Source organism: Rhopalosiphum maidis, chromosome 1 (assembly GCF_003676215.2).
Source record: "Rhopalosiphum maidis isolate BTI-1 chromosome 1, ASM367621v3, whole genome shotgun sequence".
NCBI lineage: Eukaryota > Metazoa > Arthropoda > Insecta > Hemiptera > Aphididae > Rhopalosiphum > Rhopalosiphum maidis.
In genome coordinates this window covers 27,149,735-27,170,521 of record NC_040877.1, presented here as the reverse complement: position 1 = coordinate 27,170,521, position 20,787 = coordinate 27,149,735, and the positions used below count along the sequence as shown (strand labels likewise).

General features: G+C 27.7%; 1 protein-coding gene across 6 annotated transcripts in view; it reads left to right on the top strand.

Annotated features, from left to right (window-relative positions):
- Positions 1-20,787, top strand: part of LOC113548256 (D(4) dopamine receptor-like) — a 140,192-nt gene that overhangs the window by 102,366 nt on the left and 17,039 nt on the right. For all 6 annotated transcript variants that reach the window (XR_003404879.1, XM_026949046.1, XM_026949042.1 and 3 more), the window contains one exon: positions 12,835-13,321. Coding sequence is in view for 5 of the 6 variants with exons in the window: in XM_026949046.1 (XP_026804847.1) it covers positions 12,835-13,321 (487 nt within the window). In the remaining variant the exon portion in view is untranslated. The remainder of the gene's footprint in view (positions 1-12,834; positions 13,322-20,787) is intronic.

Genomic DNA, 20,787 nt, shown 5'->3' with positions numbered 1-20,787 from the left:
ATAATTGATTATTGTACCAAAAGAAAAAACATTTTTCTAATTTTTAATATTTTGGAATTAGTAGCTATGTTAAAATCGGTCTTAAAAAATAATATAATAGGGGCGAAATAACATCACCAAGCAACCCATTGTTTGCATCGATTGCGTATACGTAAACATTATGATATTCAGTACTTATAGGTAAGTAGTATCATAATATATACATCTACACGTAATAATATTATACGTGGGATAAATATATTATATTTTAGTATGTATTTATACCTACTCGGAACTACAAGGTATGGCGGATGTTCGCGTGGGACTTGAGTTGGAGCACAGAACGGGCAACACACTGTGTATGAAGTAAAACAAACGCATAAACAAACGTATGATTCACGTTTAAGCGACAAAATACGGCACAATGAAACATATTATACTTGTCCACTTTGCCTGTAAACGACAAGAAAAAGTAGGTATTAGCTTAAATAAAAAAAATACACATAAATATATATATATTTAAATATAACACTATATATATATATATATATATATATATATATACCTACATATCTAAGAACCGAGTTGTCCAATTCAGTTGCCCAGACAGTCTCTAAATATATATTATTTACGCATACTGTGAGTGAGGTTTAAAAGCCGACAGACTATTATACGCTACGGATCCTATTCGAATCCTGTGTCTGGAAACCACGTCTAAATGCTCGAATTCGCAGTAACAACAAACGATCCCGACGATTTATGCTCACCGAAAAAAATGTATACACATACATACATGCGACATCCGACAGATGAATACCATTATCCTTTTATCTGATGTATGTGGCAAAGTATATTCGATGTGCCCTTTTTTTCTTACCATGTAAACCGAATTGAAACGAATAATAAAAAAAAAAACAATTGTTGTGTTATTTAAGTAACGTACAAATCTCACAAGACTATAACGTGCATTATGCCTTTGTGGTTATAATAATAATAGTATAATATTTTTATTAAATATTATTATGATAATATTATATTTGTTATGATACATAATTATGAAATGATCACATATACTGCTTTTTTTTAGTTGGTTTATGTAAAAATATTATTAAAAGACGACATTATAATATTATTACTTTGTTTATGTAAACTTTAATAACAAACATTATGTTTTATTTTATTACACTATATTTTACAAAAGGTATTTAATTTAATGTTTCAAGTCATAATTGAATACAAACTTGAAATGGTTTACTATATATTATTAACTAATGGTTTGAATAAAATTGAATTAAAATTATTTTATGTAAGGTTAAGTTATAGTATTTGTGCCATGCATTTTACAGGGGACTGGAACTGAGAGGTAAGATGAGTACACGAGTTTAAATGGAAATAACCTTGAAAGTCAGAGATTATAATTTTTACCAAAAGTCTTTAGAATATTTTATTTTAGTTAATTAGATAACTATTAATTAAAAATGAATTAGTTGTATGACAATTCAATTAGTTGATATGGAATAATATCAGTGCCTTACTATTTTCTTCTTTAGATAACTAATAATGTCTAGACGTCTACATTATTTTAATCAGATATTTTTTTTTTATTATTATTATTGAAAAGAAAGAGGCTTCAACATCTAAGGTTATTAGCCTTGTGTATATGTTGCATTGTATGTTACATTAGTGAATAAAATTAAAAAGTAGAAGTTTTAACATTAGGATATTTACAGATATTATACAAATTGGTTAGAGGTTGTCTACAATATTGATTTTTATAAAAAAGTGTAAGATGAGTGTATAATTTTCTTCGTTGAGAGCTTCTTCTAGTCTGTCTGGTATTGATGGGGTGTTTCTGGTGCTTTGGGTATTTGGGCAGTCTTGAATGATGTGCTGAATGGTTAAGTCTTGTTGGCATTTATTGCTTTTAGGGATTGGATCTTTGCTGATTGGAAATGAATGGGTTAAATAAAAATGTCAAATTCTCGCTTTATTTTGAGTAACTTCTTGACGTCTGTTTATGTTTTGAAGATCAGATATTTTTATTATTTTAGAAATTATAACTATATTGATAATTTTTTTTTTAATATTTGTTTTATATTTATGTGGTTTTTTCAAAATTATAAATAAGTATGTTCAGATGTTAGAATAATGTATAGGAGTCACATTTCACCTTATAGTGTGTGTAAAATAAAACAAATCATATTTTTTCTCTTACAATATTGCAATTTAAATCTTTTAATGTGAAAAAAAATGTATAACTTATAAGAAACTTAATTTATATTTGATATCTAAACAATTCGATTTATTAAAAAAAATCAACATAGTGCGAGAAGTTAGGTGTCTTATTCTAGATTCCTCTAGTACCTATTTTCTAGATGTATTATGAGTTATGATTTATGAGTGTATTATATTATAAAACAAAATTAATAATATTAGATATTAGATGTACATTTAAACCAAATCAACGTCATATTATTTTATATTCGTGTCTTCATAATATTTTTACTTGAAAATAATATCCAATTACTTTGTTCCATTATGTAACTCTAGAAAACAAGAAATATACACACCAATAACATCGTTTGTTTAAAGTGTTCAACATATAAACGGTAAATCTAATACAACTTTAAACTCAACCGGAATGATTTCACTCGTTAAAAATAAAATAAGCTAAACATAATCTTTTTTTTAACAATAAAAACGACAGTGTTCATACTTTTAACTTTTTGGTTATGTTTCGTTGAATAAAATTCTGAATAATTCCAAAAAAACTCTACAACAATAAATAGATAAATAGTGCTTATGTGTCTGGAGGCATTATCGCCTCTAAATACAATGTAATAAGATCAGGCTCCAGGTATTCCAATATAGGCCAATTTCAGTATCTTAATAAGGACGTGTTGATTTTTCAAAAATTACTATTATATTATTATATTAAACAATGAAGAGTCTGTACAATTATTATTAATCATTTTTTCGATTCAATTGTAAATTCAAAAAGTATTATAAGAAAATACAAGTACGTCATCATCATGGTATCCCTGGTTTCTAAAAGTCTTGAAACAGACATTTTTTTATTCAATTGTTTTAAATCGTAATTTGTTTTGATAATATTGAAAAAAAATTAAATTAAAACTTATAATAATATATAATCTACAATATCCAAAAAATTGTTTTAAAATACCTAGTTTCATCTATAATAGATTAACGAATATAATATTATACTCTAGCGAACAAGTTGAAATGCACTGTGTATAATATAATAGTACTGGAAAGAATCCTTTTAAATAGTATTTTAAATACTACATAATACTTTAAAAAATTATTTAGAATACTTATCAAATACTTTTGATTGTTATTGTGTAAGTTTGTAACGCAGGTAACATATAGCATGGTAATTCATACTTATTTATTAAATTAATAATTGTTTATTGCAGGCAAAACTATATTTCAAAACTACATTTTTTGAAAAATAAAAAAAAGCAAATTTATACTTTTATTCAAATATTTCACGAAATCGCATAAATAAATAAATAATATGTTAACATACCTATAAGTACTTATTAATAGCATCGGCTTGCCAGCCAGACATATATGCCGATTTGTACGAGAGTTTATGGGCAGATAATAATAATATATTATAGGAAATTGACGTTGGATAGAAAATGTGTGAGTTTCAACGTAGTGTTCAAATATAATATTGTTAGGTGTTAATTTTCGATTTCTAGCCACGTTGTACAAACATGTTAGATCATCTTCCCTCAACGCATTGATCGAACACACACATTCATCATAAACAATAGCAGGTCGTATATAATATTATATAACATAATAATATCAAACAATATTATATGGTGGCATGATGGTGGTCCAACATTATATATTCTACGTGGTGATGAATTGTTATTATTATTGCCGTATTGTCCGAGTGTACGAATAGTTGTGTGTATGAAGTGTATAACACAAGTGTATACACATTACGCACCACGTTATAATAATGTGTTATATTATTATAATACTATGCGCGGGGGTGTAATATTGTGGTTTTGCGGTTAAAGTCGACATTATCTGGACGATGTAGAGTTTACACAAATTCCCAGCCGGGTTAATGTCAGGGATAAAACTAGGTTCGGTTATAATACATTGTCCGCGTGCAGTTGGGGTAGGTATATATTTGAGCAGCCGGCGGTAGACGTCGAGAAAAAAAAAACAATATTATTTAGTAGTTTTATCTAAGAAGCATTGCGCATGGACACCACGTCGCAACGGTGCTTTTCTTAATTTGTTTTATTACAATTTATTGATCGCACTCATACGCGCAATAAATTATTTAAAACTGCAAACATAGTAGGTACCTACCTACCTTTAATATGTATTATTTTTGCTATTTTTGCCGTAAGCTCTGGGTTTATCTCATGACCATATGGATAATACTTTCTCGAGACAATGTCTTATGTGATTTATACCATATTACTATTTATTGAATTCTGATGTTTTATTAAAATATATACATTTTATCGGATCGCAAAATACGCTTTATTAAAAAATTCCTATAGTGATCATTCAACCGAAAATTTTCTGTAAGAAGTTAGTCATATTTTTCTCATTCGACCTCATACGTGAAAAACCTCTGATTTTAAAATTGAGATGTGTGAATTGAAATATTGATTCTATAAGATATAGGTCATTTTCAACATAAATTAAAACTAATTAAAATTTTGAATTTTCATAAAAACGCCTATATCATTAATTGTATGTATATTAATTTTGTATCAAAATTAATTTTTCTTACTGAGAATAGAACAATAATTTATTTACATTTATATAATATGTACGAGAATGAAATGTAATATGCACTATACTATTATTATCCAATTTATTTTATAAATTTGTTATTATCTACCAGACAAATGTACAAGTATTAAATATATTATGCTATGCAATATAATCGCTAATGAAAAATGACACTTACTATATATTATATGTATTAATGTACTGTACGACACTACTTAGTAGAATACAACGAATAATATCGATTTTATATGAATGAATTATGGCATGTTATTTTAGTCTTTACGCATAATTGTACATAATAATTTCTAAGTAATTTATTTCCTATACCAAGCTCTCTTACTTACTTCCTTAGGAAGTACTCAGATTACTCAACTATAAATTGTATTATGCACTAATATATTTCTAAATCTAATTAATTTTTATATTTTAAGGATTTTATAGTATTCCTAGTTGATCATCTATAAGGCTATAATTATTAACGGAAATTCATGAGTATGTATTGTTAATGTAGGTAGTTGAAACAGTTGTGCACAGATCTATACAAGTCAATATTATCAGTAACTCTTTTATCAATTATTATTTAGATATAACATACATATTTAAAAAATGAAATTTGTTAGCAAAATTATGTTACACATTCACTATAGTAATGCAAAAAAATATACTATATATCGTTGTATATACAGTATACACACACACATATATATATATATATACAGTGCCGGATTACCCATTAGGCAGAGTAGGCGCCTGCCTAGGGCCTCATTCATTTAGGGGCCCCGTGAAAACAGAAAACCATATTTTTTTTTATTTAATAATATCTGTATTTTATTTACGAATTTACGAGACAAAAGTCAATATGAAATATAAATATTAAGTTGTAGGTATTATATTCAGTAATAAAAATAAAATTATTTTGTGGATTTGGTCGTCGTAGTAAATAGGTACTTGATAATATTTATCATATATTATCTGGCGGTGACGGTGACGGCGACGAAAATAATTACATAACCGTTGTAAAGTAAGAATTACATACAAAATTTATTACAAAATATTAATTGCCTAGAGGTCCGCAAATGTTTAATCCAGCACTGCATATATAAATTTATTTATATAATATAAAGTCAAATCTAAATTGGCGCAAACTTGCAGCATTTAAATCGTACTTAAATACTTTTAATGGAAAACCTAAAAAGCTTCTTATTAAATTAATAATTTGAAAAAATAATAATATTTTTACACTTTTATGGTGTCTATAATAAAAATATTCATAACAACAACGCAAGGGATGTAAAATAAAAACGTTATAAAATTAATACTCACTTGTGCGTAATATGGGAAAAGCTTAATAAAATATATATTGTCTATTTTAAATTGTATTATTTAGAAACACAATGCTCAAAACCTATTGTAATATATTTACATTAAGTGATGCTTTTAAGCCATACATTGAAATGGATATTATTAATCGTCAATGAAACATTCAATTAATTTCGATTTTTTTTTTTTTAATATATAAGATTAATTTTTACATTAGTTATTGACTAACAATATTCGAATCGTCGCAAGAAATAGATTATTAAATATCTACATTTACTTTAAAAGTTATAACAAAAACTAACACTTTATTGTATAAAATACTATAAACAATATAAACTATGTATTTTATATTTTAATAAACTTTCTAGAATTATGAGCAATACTAGTTTTGACATTTAATTTTAATATAATAGTCTAAACAGAAATACTAAAGTAAGATAATACGATTAGCTAAAATAATTTTTAATCAATGTGGTCACGGTAAAAAAATTAATTATGGTCTCATCAATCTTAAATCTTACTAATATAAAGTTAATCATACTCACATAATTTTTTTTTTTTTTTGATCTTTAATATTTGTTTAGTTAAATTACTAATTTTAATAATAAAAATAATTATTACTGCACTATTTGAAAAACATAAACAATTAAACATGAATATAAAATATAAATTATATAAGTTTTTAAGGAAGTATTAAGCTACATATTATTATAAATAATTGTACTAGATGATGTTATGAAATAATAATATGACAAAAACTGTTGTTGTTATAATAATTTAGTAAATATTAATATATATATATATTTTGTATATATATAAATATGAAACAAAATTTATAAAAAGTTAAGAAGTTTTAAAAATATTGAGTGCTTACAAAAAAAAAAAATTATTTAACAATGTTCGTCCTAAGGCTATATTAAGCATAAAAATTACGTATTATGGCTATATCGTGCAGTTATAAGATAACTTAGCTATATATTAACTTTCATGGCATTGTTCAATGTTTAGTAATTAAGGCAAAATTCTAAAACATTAGCTACTCACAAAGTTTTCTAATGAAGTTAGTGGTTTTTAAAAAAAAACTATTAGCTTTTTACGCAAATGAAATGTAGCAATTTGAATCGTACGGTTTATGGATTAAGTTTAATCGAATCGAATTAAAAAAATACTTAATTTTGAAATATATATTTTGTGATGGGTTTCCTTTTCAATATATATAAACGCGGTCTAAAATGTTTAACGACGTTAAACAAATAAAACGAGCCTTATTCAAATTATTAAGAGTCGTCGTTTATTCGTTAATCAACCTGAATGGAGATTTCTTGTAAATATATATATGTTAAGTACATCATGGGCGTCGGTCGAGTCGAAGGCGGATTATTATTATTTCTTTTTTTATGTTTTCGAAGAAATACGCATGCAACACTTTAATATGTATTTATGTATATTGTACACCCAGCATTGGTTTAGTTGACACTAATGTTTATATTCGCCCGTACTTGTATATACTGTTATTATATACATAGCACATTCGTATTTATTATCGTAAGTTATATATATAAATATATAAATACATACAATGTAAGGACCTGGCGCGTGTAAAGACCTCCTTAAAAATATATGCAACGAATATTATAATATAGAACCTTAACTCCAGATTGCATCCCAAACATTTAATACTACGTTTATCCGGCTATACAAATACAGTAATATGTCTATTATTATATTATATCGGATTTTCGAAAAAATAATATTTATTATATTATTAATATTTAATTATAATATTATATACTTATATCGTATTATATTATTGTTATTAACTTTTGATTCAATACCACTTTATACCGTTAAACAGTAGAATTCGATTCATAATATAAGTATGTAAAGTGTATAATATCTTAAAATTAAGGATTAAAATCTGATTATTTTTAAAATATAATTATTAATTACATATAATAAAATTGATTATATATTTAATACATAAATATTATAGGTTCCCGTGAATAATATTTTTGAATTATACCAAAATAATGAACACCGCCGTTATTCATTATTTAAATATGTAATTTGATAAAAATTTGAACTTCAGACGCTCATAATAAATTAATTTGACTGTTCATTAGAAATTAAGGTTGAAAAACTTAAGAACCTTTCCTTAAATCTTCAAATTTTAGCTGTAAATATGAAAAATGTCACGAATTTTTAACTACAAAATAATTTACTAATTGTTGATCCAGACGACATTTTTAAGGGTCTTAAGTGTTTTAACAATTAAAAAATAAATCTTATCAAGTCTATAAATAGCTTAAAAAATTAAAAAATCAATATTGTCAGTATCAACCAAAATCAATTTGCTACCAAAAACCGTCACTAGAGTTGAAAATCGAAGCATTTTTACTGTCCTAAAAGGAGATAACAGACACATGAAAAAAACACTCATCATTGTAAAATCAATACATTCATTGGAGCACTTAAAGTCTAAAATACATAGTAAAAATATTTTATTTTTTTGAAATGTCATATCTTATAAAGACTTTAAATTACGTAAAAAAAATATATTTTTCGAAAAGCATACATTTAACGTTAAAAGACTGTTTGGTAATAAAAAAAACTATGTCACACTATATACGCATTTAACAATATATGTATTTAAAAAGGAAACGGCAATAAAATATCCAGATACAATGACGTATGTAATCGAAGTGAGTACAACTAAGCTGCTGTAGCGATGTGAGAAAAAAAAGTTACGAGTAGAAAAACGGACCTTCCCGTTCTATAAACATTACGTCACGTTTTTAAAAAGCGTCTTTATATATATATATATATATATTATGTACAATAATAAAAAGCTACGCTTCTTATATACACATCATAATTCATACACATTGCTCTATATCATTCTCTATTACGTAGGTACCTACGCGTACGGAACACGAGGAACGTTGGATTTTTTTCCACCACATAGTATATAATAATAATAATATAACAATGTTAATACGTACAATGTATTTCAATATTTGGAGATTTTAAATAGTAAATTGCAACATGTCTGGAACAACGCGTACGATAATATGAATATATTATTGTTATCGTGCCAGGTATTATCCTGGTATCGTACCTATATATTTCATTTGATTGTGGTGCCGGTAGGTGTATGCTAGCAGTAGCAACGGATTTTGTACGATTATTCTAAACGAAAATATTAAATATTATATGAATAATATGGCATGGTTTAGAAAGTTAGAGTCAAAGTAAGACGTTTCTGAACTCGTCTCCGTAGAGTAGTTGGCTGTGTAAATATACAGTATACTTGAAATATAATACCATAGATTTTATCAGTAACACAGTCGATACACATAATGAGAACATAATATATCATAATGATATATATTTTATAGGCTACGGGTGAGATCGCCTAATGGCAGCCCAAAGTGACCTTTTTAAATTTGCATATTTCGATTGTGGTTCCGAATAAAATTGACGACTACGAATTGGTTTCCAATTAGTCAATTGCCGAATTGTTTCCCGAATAGTCTACATGTGACATACGAGTTGGTTCCCACAAGCTTTCGTGGTAATACAATCTTGTTAAACTAATTTTTCAAATCATTGTGATATATTCAATTAGTAACAATTTCCTTCCCATTTTATACAGGCTTAGGACTATCTATAATGACTATAGATATATAAAATATTTTATACTTCAAACACTATCTAGCATACCTAGGTATAGTTAAAAATATTTCTCAGTATAATAATGTATAAATATTATACGCTACATACGTATTGGTCAATAATAATATTTTTTCCTTACATCAATAAACTAAATAATTACTATACTAGATACAACTAGATATAAAATTATATTTATAAACTTTCCCAGACATCGTTAAACCTAATAAAATATTATAAGATAATCGATTTGTACATATTTTGTAACAGTTGTATACTGACAATTAATTTTATTTGGGAACCAATTCGTACACTTAATTTGACCCAGGAACCAATTTCGCGTTACCCAACAAATACATAGGAAATACTCAAATATACTGGTTTCAGTTACTATTAAAAATAAATAAATATCCCATAGATACGTGTCTTACGTATTCACACGAGCTAACTACATTCTACTCGTACTCGATTCGTAGTTATAGTCTATTAAAGATAAAAACAGCAAATGTACTGTAAGATTAAAAAACTAGAGATAGAGATACCACGGTATTTTCAAAAAATAAAATAGTAATTCATAAAATTAACCTATGATAAAACATTATAAATGCATTTTAAATTGTATGTATATAATATTATAGGCATTTTATTAATTTGGAAAAGCATTTGGGTAGGTATATCAAAGATATTTATGTATTTGAGTATGATTTAATATAATATATACCTACGTATGTAAATCGGTTTACCGGGTAATTTTTAATCGCTTTTTGCGTCGCTTTAAAACGTTGTAACAATGTCATAATAATCCTCTAGTACTTATGTATTATGTATCATAGTTGTCATGCAGTAGAGACCATATTCTATATCGTACGTACGTTTCGAATAAATAATATGCGTCGGAGCTTCAGAACTTGTTTAATGACAGTAAAACAGCCATACCCTAAAATAACGCTTAGGCTATCCGTTTTCCTGTGTTTACCTTTTTTTACCCAATTATAATATATTGAAACAAACTCGCGCGAAATATTATTACTACTCGAGTGCTTAAGGTACACTGTACGTAGGCGCATCGTTTTTCAGTCGTAATATTATTTTAATGTTTTTATAAATGTTTTGTTACTCTAAATGATTATCACATTACGCGCTTAATATAGGCACCTACTTGAATGTGTTGAAAACAACATAAAATAAATGTGCATATGAATACATTATTATACGACGAGTAATATCGTGGTAGCGGTATTTCATCGTGTGCGATTATTCAAAGAAATTGTCATTATACATTGACATACATAGAATAATATAGCCATGCACTATACATTAAATATGTACCAATAATATATCTTTTGTGTGTAAAATATAATGTACAACACGTGATATATTATACATAAACACGTGCGCGTACATAATATTATATATTTAATACATATGAAATTTAAACGTGTGCGTAAGTATTAAATGATTAAAACACATAAACACACTAAATATATTATTTCTGCGATTTCGCCTCCTAAGCGTACCAGCAACTGCGCTCAGAGTTTTACGACACACGTGTACGCCCCACTTTGTACTTGCTTAATTTTGAGACCGGAAAAAACGCCTCTACCACGATAAATATATAATATATTTAATTTATAACTGTTTCAACTCGACTTCCGCCGTGTACCCGTGAGTATAAGATGAGCCATTGATTACGGAGGACAGCGGTGTTTACGCGAGAAAATCGCCGCACGATTTTTAGTTTCGGCGGAGCTATTGCAAGTTTTTCGACAACAACGTGCTCTTTTATTTTTATTTTTCGGTTAACGCCTTTTCTGGTTGTAAAAAAATAAAAATAAAACAGCTTGAAATGTTTCTTGCGGCGCGACTGCTGTAGATTGGGTATTTTACACACACACACACATATATATATTATTATATGTGACACTCACCATCATTGATTGGTTTCGAATATACTTATTATTATATGCCTACTACAGAGATATGTGGGCCGTGTCGTATCACTTGAGTATTATATTTTGTATTCTATTGGTTTTATTTTATCATATTCTCTTTTCCAAGCCACTTCTGTAAATTGAAATATAAAAAGTATAGATAGTTTGACATAAGCAATTAATAAAAATATGTATAGTATTTATATTTTAACACTTCGAACTATATTATTTTGTGTTATATAACTATTTTTTATTTCGATACCACAAAGATTGACTTGACAAACAAGATAAATGTAGGTGACTAGTGAAATGCATCACTTCGCATGCATACTGCTATATAACAAGTGGCGAACTTCTAAGTATATGTCAGATGGAAAAATGTTCAATTCCAATTGGTAAAAATATAATATCCATCTGAACAAATTAAAAATAATATTATTAGTGGGTAACCGTTCTGTTGTACGAGTGATCCTCGCCATTAATTAATAATATTTGGCATCTTAATATGTGAATAATAATTTTATTTTAGAAGGTATTTCACTATCTCTGTGGTGCATAAACATGTTTTATATAATATTATATATATATATCAGTCATAATTTAAATAATTGATAATAATAATAATCTTACAACAATATTGTATTCATATGTTTGTATACATATGCGTATAGATCGTATAGAATTTTAAAACTATGGTTAGAAAAAGAGGATGAAAGTATTTCTGACGGAGAAAAAACCTCGAACTGAGCATCAATAAATATTTTGAAAAACGTTAGGCATCAATATTTCCATTTGTAAAAGGGCAAAGATTCTCTGTGTCGCGCGAGCAAAGTCCTCCTGACAGGGGTTTGACGATCGAAGCGAGCAAGGAGAAGAGTTAAATTTTTTTTTATCCTTGTTTGTTATAACATTGTACGATATCAAAAATTATTAAAATTAGATATGCTGACGCACGGGGGAAGAGGGAATTTCACTTAGATTATCATTTTCTCGACATATAATTACAACGCAGTAGACATATAACTATAGTTGTTGTCTTTCCATTATAATATGGTAATACATGATAATAACATTACAATAACAGTGCACGGATTTAACACGTCTTAACTGCATTGCGCATCGTAACCGTGTGCTTCAGGAACAGTCTGCGGACGCGCAAGCACAGCGTGTGCATGGAGCCAGAGATGTCGCGGCGCAACTCGAACGCCATCTTCTCGGCGCTGCTGTTCCGGGAGGAGAGCCGGGCCATGAAAACGTCCATGATGGTGCTGTCCACGTTCCTGTTCAGCTGGACGCCGCTGTTCGTGCACGTGTCCATTGTCCGGTTGCCGGAAGAGGTGGTGTACACGTGCGCCCTGTCCGCGGCCACGCTCAACCCGCTTGTGTACGTGTTCCGGAACGACGCGTTCCGCAAGGAGATGCTGCGCGTGGTCTGTAGCCGTAAACGGTTGCGTGAATCGGCCGCGGCCAAGGCGTCCACCGGTTACCAGCAACACCGGCTGATGACGGCCCACCAGTCCGACAGCGTGTCGGTGCACAGTTTCCGAATGTCGTCCGTCGAGTGCCAACACTCGTTCGACTCGGTCACGCCGCCGCCCGCCGACTTTGTCGCCACGTACAATCCGGTAAGACGCCTATACCGCCGCCGCACTGTACGTACAATTCCATAAGCCCGCCGCGGTGATTTCGATTTAATGAAATGTGTTGAGATTAATCGAAAACCACATACGCAGATGGGAGATGAATTCATCTAGCACGCCCGCCCACCACCCCGCTTTTGCCCTTTGATAATACTGCATGTCTGTTCATATTTTATATTTTATGACCGTTTTTTATAGAATTCAGATTTTTGTTTACCGTTTGACGAGTCTTGAGAACTGCTCTTTTTTACTACAAATTATCAATCAGACGATTTTCTGAGTATTTTAGCGTATATATAAGTTTATATTCAAATTTATCCAAATAATTCGATTTAAAGTTATCAATAATGGTTTTACATAATACATTATAACATACAATTGTGTAATTGTACAATGCACATTAAGTACATTATTATCACGCGTGAGATTCTTGGAGAATTACATTCCATACCTATAAAACAGCATACGGTTATGCCAAAAAAATATGTATAATATACTTATATTACTCTATACCTATTATACTTCAAATGTAGTTCACAAAATTTGAACTACTTAGAAGTTTGAATTATGTATAACCGTATATAAATAAGTTTGGGCAATTATTTTATAATGATTAAAATCAATTAATTGTACTGTATGATATGATATTATATTAATAAGTAGTAATTCAGTGTTTAAATTGGGAAAAAATTAGAAGGGGTATACAGAAGTGTAAAAATATGTGTGAATCTAAATATTCAAATATTTTATTGATTATGATATAATTATAATAGAAGAAGTACGCATAAATAATTCTTAAAAAGAAGAGGGACTCCGCCCCATCGCGTTTTTCCAGTAATTACTACGTTTCATAATCTATTATAATACTTGATAAATTAATCGTCTTTATGCCACTACCTATTCGTTTTCTAGTAAAAATTAAGTGTATGTATTTGTAATACAACTCATTTTTAAAAAAAACCCAAATACGTGCTATTTTGTACCTATTGCAGTATTAGGGTGATCCCATTTAAGATCCTGAGTGGAGCGATGAATATATTAATTTTACAATGATGTATGTGTTATTTGTTCTCTATGTATACGAAAATGGTTGATAAAACTTATAATAATTCAAAAATAGATAACTACAGAAACTTGAAATTTTCAACAAGTGTTTATATTATTATTTTTTGTATATATTCAAAACATTTCAAGTTTTTTCGAGCTACTTACAGACAATTGAAATTATCGATTTATTTATTTATTTTTATTCATTCTGAAAATCTGAACGGAGTGATAAGTTTATTGATTTTACAATGATTTGAGTTACATTTTATTTTTAAGATATAATCATATAGATTATAAGGTTTGTATTCTATAACTCATAATATGTTAGTTTATTATGTTGATTTAGTTAGTTTATGAATATGTCGTTGAAATATTTATTTGTATTTTCAGCTGCCGAAATGCATATTTATTTAAATTGTTCAAATATACATATATATAATTCGAACATCTTATTTTATTATGTAATCAATGAATCTAAACTATTACATAAAATATATTTTCAATGATCTAGTAACTAAAATTAAATTTTTTGCTACACTACTGTAATGTTAAAAACAAAACGTATTAATCAGAAATTTGTAAATTGGTTTAATAGCAAATAAACTCCGTCCACCATCTATAGCATGTTAAATAGGTATAATATACCTATACGAATGGTATAGGCACCTACATATTTGTCTTTTTAAAATTGTTTTAATTATTTCTATTTACAATCGAAATTTTTTTTTCATTATTTCATTCATTATGCACCAACTGCTTCATTTTAATTTTTTACTTGCACGAGAAGCTTCATTGCCCGTTGTTAGTAAAGATTTAACGCGTTTTTCACTGAGTACAAATATTAGTTAACAAATGCGATTAAATATTTGAGAATAGTTATATTAAAACACCACTATTATGTTTGTATCCGATTAACATGTAGTAGCGTAATACCCACGGGATTAACGGTGTATAATATGTAATCAACGTCAAAGGAAAAATAACGAAACTAAATTTGTAATTCGCCCATCATATATATATGTGTGTGTGTATATATAATATAACGGTATATGCTCATAGTATGTGATAATAGATTTATAAGTTATTTGTTTCCAAACATTATAACGTAATAATATACAATAATATTTAATAAGTATATGATGGTGATTTAAATTTAAAACTGCCATTCTTTGTTGTACTAACTATATATTTACGTATATACATACATATGTCATACTTATGTATTATATATAACTTGAGATTGGCCACTGTCAGATAAACATTTGTTTTTACTATTTTTAAGTATTCCTGAAATTTATAGATATTTTACTTTCGTGATTAATAGTGCTAGTCATCACCCCGGTGACTATAATGACACAAGTCAAAACCGGTATTTTTTCAAGAGAGAGATTTTTAAATTGACTTATAATTTAGTTTAATATATATAATAACGACATAAGTCATCAAAACACATACATAAATATTCTTTGGAGTTGTGTCGTTTTATTCGTATATGAAACGGGAAATAATAATTTGTATGATGTTATTATCTCAAAAAGCCAAATTTTTTACTTGTGTCATTATAGTCGCCGGGGTAACCTATAATACTGTTCGAATGCACCATTTAATATTTTTAATCGTCAATGTGATTGAAAAATGTCTATATTTTATTGGTTTAACTGATGGCATACAAAAACTAATTTCTAAAAATGATTAAGTACAAAGATTGTACCGCATTTTTTATTTTTTCTCAGTTGGTACATTTAAATTAAAAAAAGGTAGGGAAGTAGGTACAAATGACCTGCTGTACATGAGGTGTCGAGTGGATCGTTATTCATTGTAATGAGTATGTTAAATTTAAATTGAATGATTTATCATTGTATACGAAAAACTATTCTGGGCGGAGACAGTCATCAGTCAGCTTATATTACTAACTATAGGTATTTCAAGATTTGTTTTTTTGATATAGGTATAGCTATTAAAGAAATTTATCTTATTTTTAGTATTACGGTAGTTTGATTTGATTTTTTCCTAAAACATTGCATTTATTCTAGTATTAGTGTTTTAACTATTTTAATAATATATATATTTATACCATATTACCATAATATATTATTGTTATTAACTTTAACTTTTGATTCAATGTCACTCATTGAAATTGATTAAAATTAATATAGGTACTTATATTGATAATTAAATAACATTAAGTAAAATTTATAATCAGTACGATTTCTATCACCTCGGGTGCACAGGTATTTACTGCGTTCCATATCATTATCGTCTCAGGTACAGCAGTTCATTTCATACGCTTCACATAAATTCCGTCCCGAAATCCCTTTTCAAAATAAACTGCGTCCCAGTGATACTTAACGACTACACGAATAGCGTCCCAACGTAAAAGCATTATTTTCCTTCCATTTTACACACTTAGGACTGTCAATAGCAAATTGTAACTACCGGTAGGTTAAAAATATTGATTTTTGTCGTTATTATGCAATTAGAACTTAGAAGTAAGTTAAATGAAAAAGTGTAGGTTTAAATTATAGGAGGGTAATATAATAATTAAAATAAAAAAATAATTAAAAAATTATAAATATAACATTAAAAAATTAAAAAACTGGTAAAAAGTTGAATGGAAAACCTAAACTTTTTTGTATTCTTGACTCAAACAAATCATTCGAATTTTCCTCCACCAACTTTGACCTAAATGAAAACTGCGTTCTTTAATTTTAACTGATGACCATACGATTAATAATGATGAGTGAATTGCTTTTTAAAAATAAAAATCGGCAAAAAATATTTTAAGTGAAAAATTGATATTATTTTTTAGAAATTCAGGTGTGAGAAGTGTAAATATTTTAGTGTAAGGATCTATATTTTTACTCGAAAGTAAAAAAAATATCAGTAGTCTATAATTATTATTTTTCAAGCCATGGTTTGTAAAAAATTTGTAAACAATTTTTGGCAACTTTTAAAAGTTTTATCCACAAATATTGAATCAACTTCACTTAAAAATATAACCTACGCAATTCATGTAGTCGTTTAGATAAAGCTGGTTGCAATTCGTGTAGTCGTTTAGAGTAATCTGGACGCAATTCGTGTACCCATTTATCTTTTTTTTTTATTTCAAGACACAATTCGTGTATTAAACCATTCCGTTATTACTTATTACGAATATATATACCGTGTGTATTGGCCAAATTGGGTGACTCTGGCCTTGAACATGGTCTCCAGGGGGACGTGGCGTTGCTTATCACTTAAATAAATTATATCAATATTATCATAGAATAAAATATTATTACAAATTATTTACTTTACAACCATAATAAGCACAGAACAATAATGAATTGACAAATGCAACTATTGCAAATTTCCCATTTCTAGGATGACAGACTGCAGTGCCACACATGAGTGGTCAATGGATTGTATCTGTTTTCATAATATCGTGACAAATAGGGATACAGATTACCAACATCTTAATCAAATTAACTTTTAGAGCCCAATACTTCATACTGCGGGCCGTACGGGGATATAGAATATATAGTCACCCACTCAACTGATTGAGTGTTGCTTCAATATTATTCTGTGTTATTATGCAACATCATACTATGTAATGCCACATACAGAACCCATCTATAATATTGTCGTCTCAACTATCGATTACAACAAAATTAAAACAGTATCCGTTTTTGAATTCCATCTCTCCTTAACATGAGGATAACAAAATACATTTTTTCTGTTCACCAAATTGTTTTGTGACCTTATCAACTTCAGACGGCGAAACAGAAACTGACGTATTTCTGCTATATAAAAATACAGTTGAGTATGAATAACTTTCTCCAATCAAATATGTACTCAAATCTATTTGTACATTGGTGATTTACATAAAAAATATCAGCAAATTTTCAATGTTACGACCTGACTCCAATAAACTGATAAACAAGACTGTGAGTGATGTCTCGAATATCTCTAACCGACTGGCGAATTCTTTTCCCGATCTCCTTATATATGATCTGTTTATATGTGGTGGTGGCGACTCTGTTGATACGAGTGGTCTCGCATTGAATTTTCTTATTCTAGTCGATTCGTATTCGTATCAGCGGAACTACAAATTTCGAATGCCCATCAAGTTAGTATGCTAGTAGTTCATATGCTAAGACTCTGAAAAAGATATCAACAATTTGCTAAGAATTTTATCGACTTTTCTAAGAAGTGAACGATGTGTAAACATATCAAATGATTAAATTAATTATATAATACAATTTGTTTATGTTTATTGTGTTTTTTTGTATATTATTTGTAATAGCGTGAACGCTATTCGTCCTGTCCACAATATTCTCGTATTAAACGGAAAAACGTATAGCCACACCGTAGAATTTTATACTTATGTAGTTATATGTCATAGGGGTCGTAACAACACAATGAACCTACTTTTATTGTTTTACAGTATTTACAAAAATATGTTATTAGATTTTGAGTTATAATTGTTATAAAAGTTAATAAAATATGATATAAATATTTATTATTTAAATAATTAATTATAATGATATAATAAATGCAGTATTTTGAATTTTCGAAAATTGATATCAACTTACCGTACTACTAAAAGTAAAATAAATTACTTTAATAGCTACATCACAAAAATATATACTTGATGATTTAAACTGACAGACTGTTTCCACTCAGACACTAGGAATCATTTTTTATACACAATGATTTATTATTGAATTCAAACTTAAAACACATAATATAATAGTGACAAGCTCGAATATGTAGTAGATTAGTACTTACTTATATACCTTTTTTTCTTACGTTTTAATGAATGTAAAAAACACACTTTTGTAAGTTTAATTCAGGGTTTTATAATCAATGTATTACAATACAATAAAGTAAATACTAAATAATTACAAAATACTTTTATTTCATAATTTAACCTTTAATCCAAAGATACGAATTAGTCTATTTAAAAAAAAAAAATGTAAAAATACATTAAAAATAAACTATTCACCATATTTTATTCAAACTCCACGTATAATACGCTTTTTGCAGAAGCACAAAACATTTTTATTTAATGAAAATTCTCATTGTGATCACTATTACATAAAATTAACTAAATTAATTATGCTATATTTATTTAAAAAGTAATTATAAAACAGAATAATTAAAACACTTATTGAAATAGGCTGATAGACACACTCTATTTCCTCAAAAAATATTTATCATATTTATATTTTCCACGATTAGTGGTGCAACCATAAGGGTATGTTTTGGGCGTCTTGACACTCTCCTTAAACCGTAACTTTAAAAATAAATATTAAATCATTTTCATCTGAAATAGGCGGTACTATACTATATACACTACTGAAAGATACCCCTCTTGAAAAAATACTGGTTGCATCACAGTATACAATGACGTATTATTGAATTAAAATTTACCACATACACAGTAAGTAGTGACCCACTTGATACCTAATGTACAGCAGAGCATTACCCATTTGCTTACCATTTTTTGTTTGTTTTTCTAGATAATTTTGTTACTTTTGACTCCCCAAGTATCAACTCTTGATCAAATTCGCTATAAATCCTTTCCCTTAAACGTTGAAAATCATATCATTTTTACTGTACTAAAAGGTAATGACAGATAGGAAAAAACACTCTTAATTTTAAAATCAATACATTCATCATTCCACTCAAAATTTAATATAAAATAATTACAAAACCATTTTCGCATATGACCTTTAGCACCACTGCAGTCTGTATAATGTATTATGGTCATAAAGTTGATCTATTCGCAGTGTTGTTCAATTAATTTATCTTTTTGACGCTGATATAGGTAAAAAATTATATTTTTGAATACTATTATTAATTATATTAATAATATTAACAATTTGTATTAATTCTTATAATAATATACTATAACTATCAAACGCGTCATACTAAAAAATATATATATATATTTTATTTATCAATTTGTTATTTGGATAAAATACCATTATTTGTTTTTATAAATATTTGAAATTTTTGGGAATAAAAATTGACTTTTATTGTGATAAAAATAAAGACATTTGTACCACGAAAAATCCGAGTTTAGAGCTAAAGTTTTATTTTATTAGTTGAATAAATTAAAGCAAAAACAAAAGATATAATAGATCAAAAAAAACTTAAATAATAAATTTAAATTGTTTTATCAGAACTAACATTAAATTATAATTTTAAATTTATAAGATAACACATAATACTGAAAGTATACAGTTTTATGACCCATATTAACTATTAGCTTATCCAAATACGATATAAAACTTATGTAACGCTCATAATTTGAATTTTTAACAATTTAATAATATCGTGAATATTTTTTTTTATTGATAATGTTGACAATAACTTACAGATATAAAAATATTTCTTCAGGATTAGTTTTTAAAATT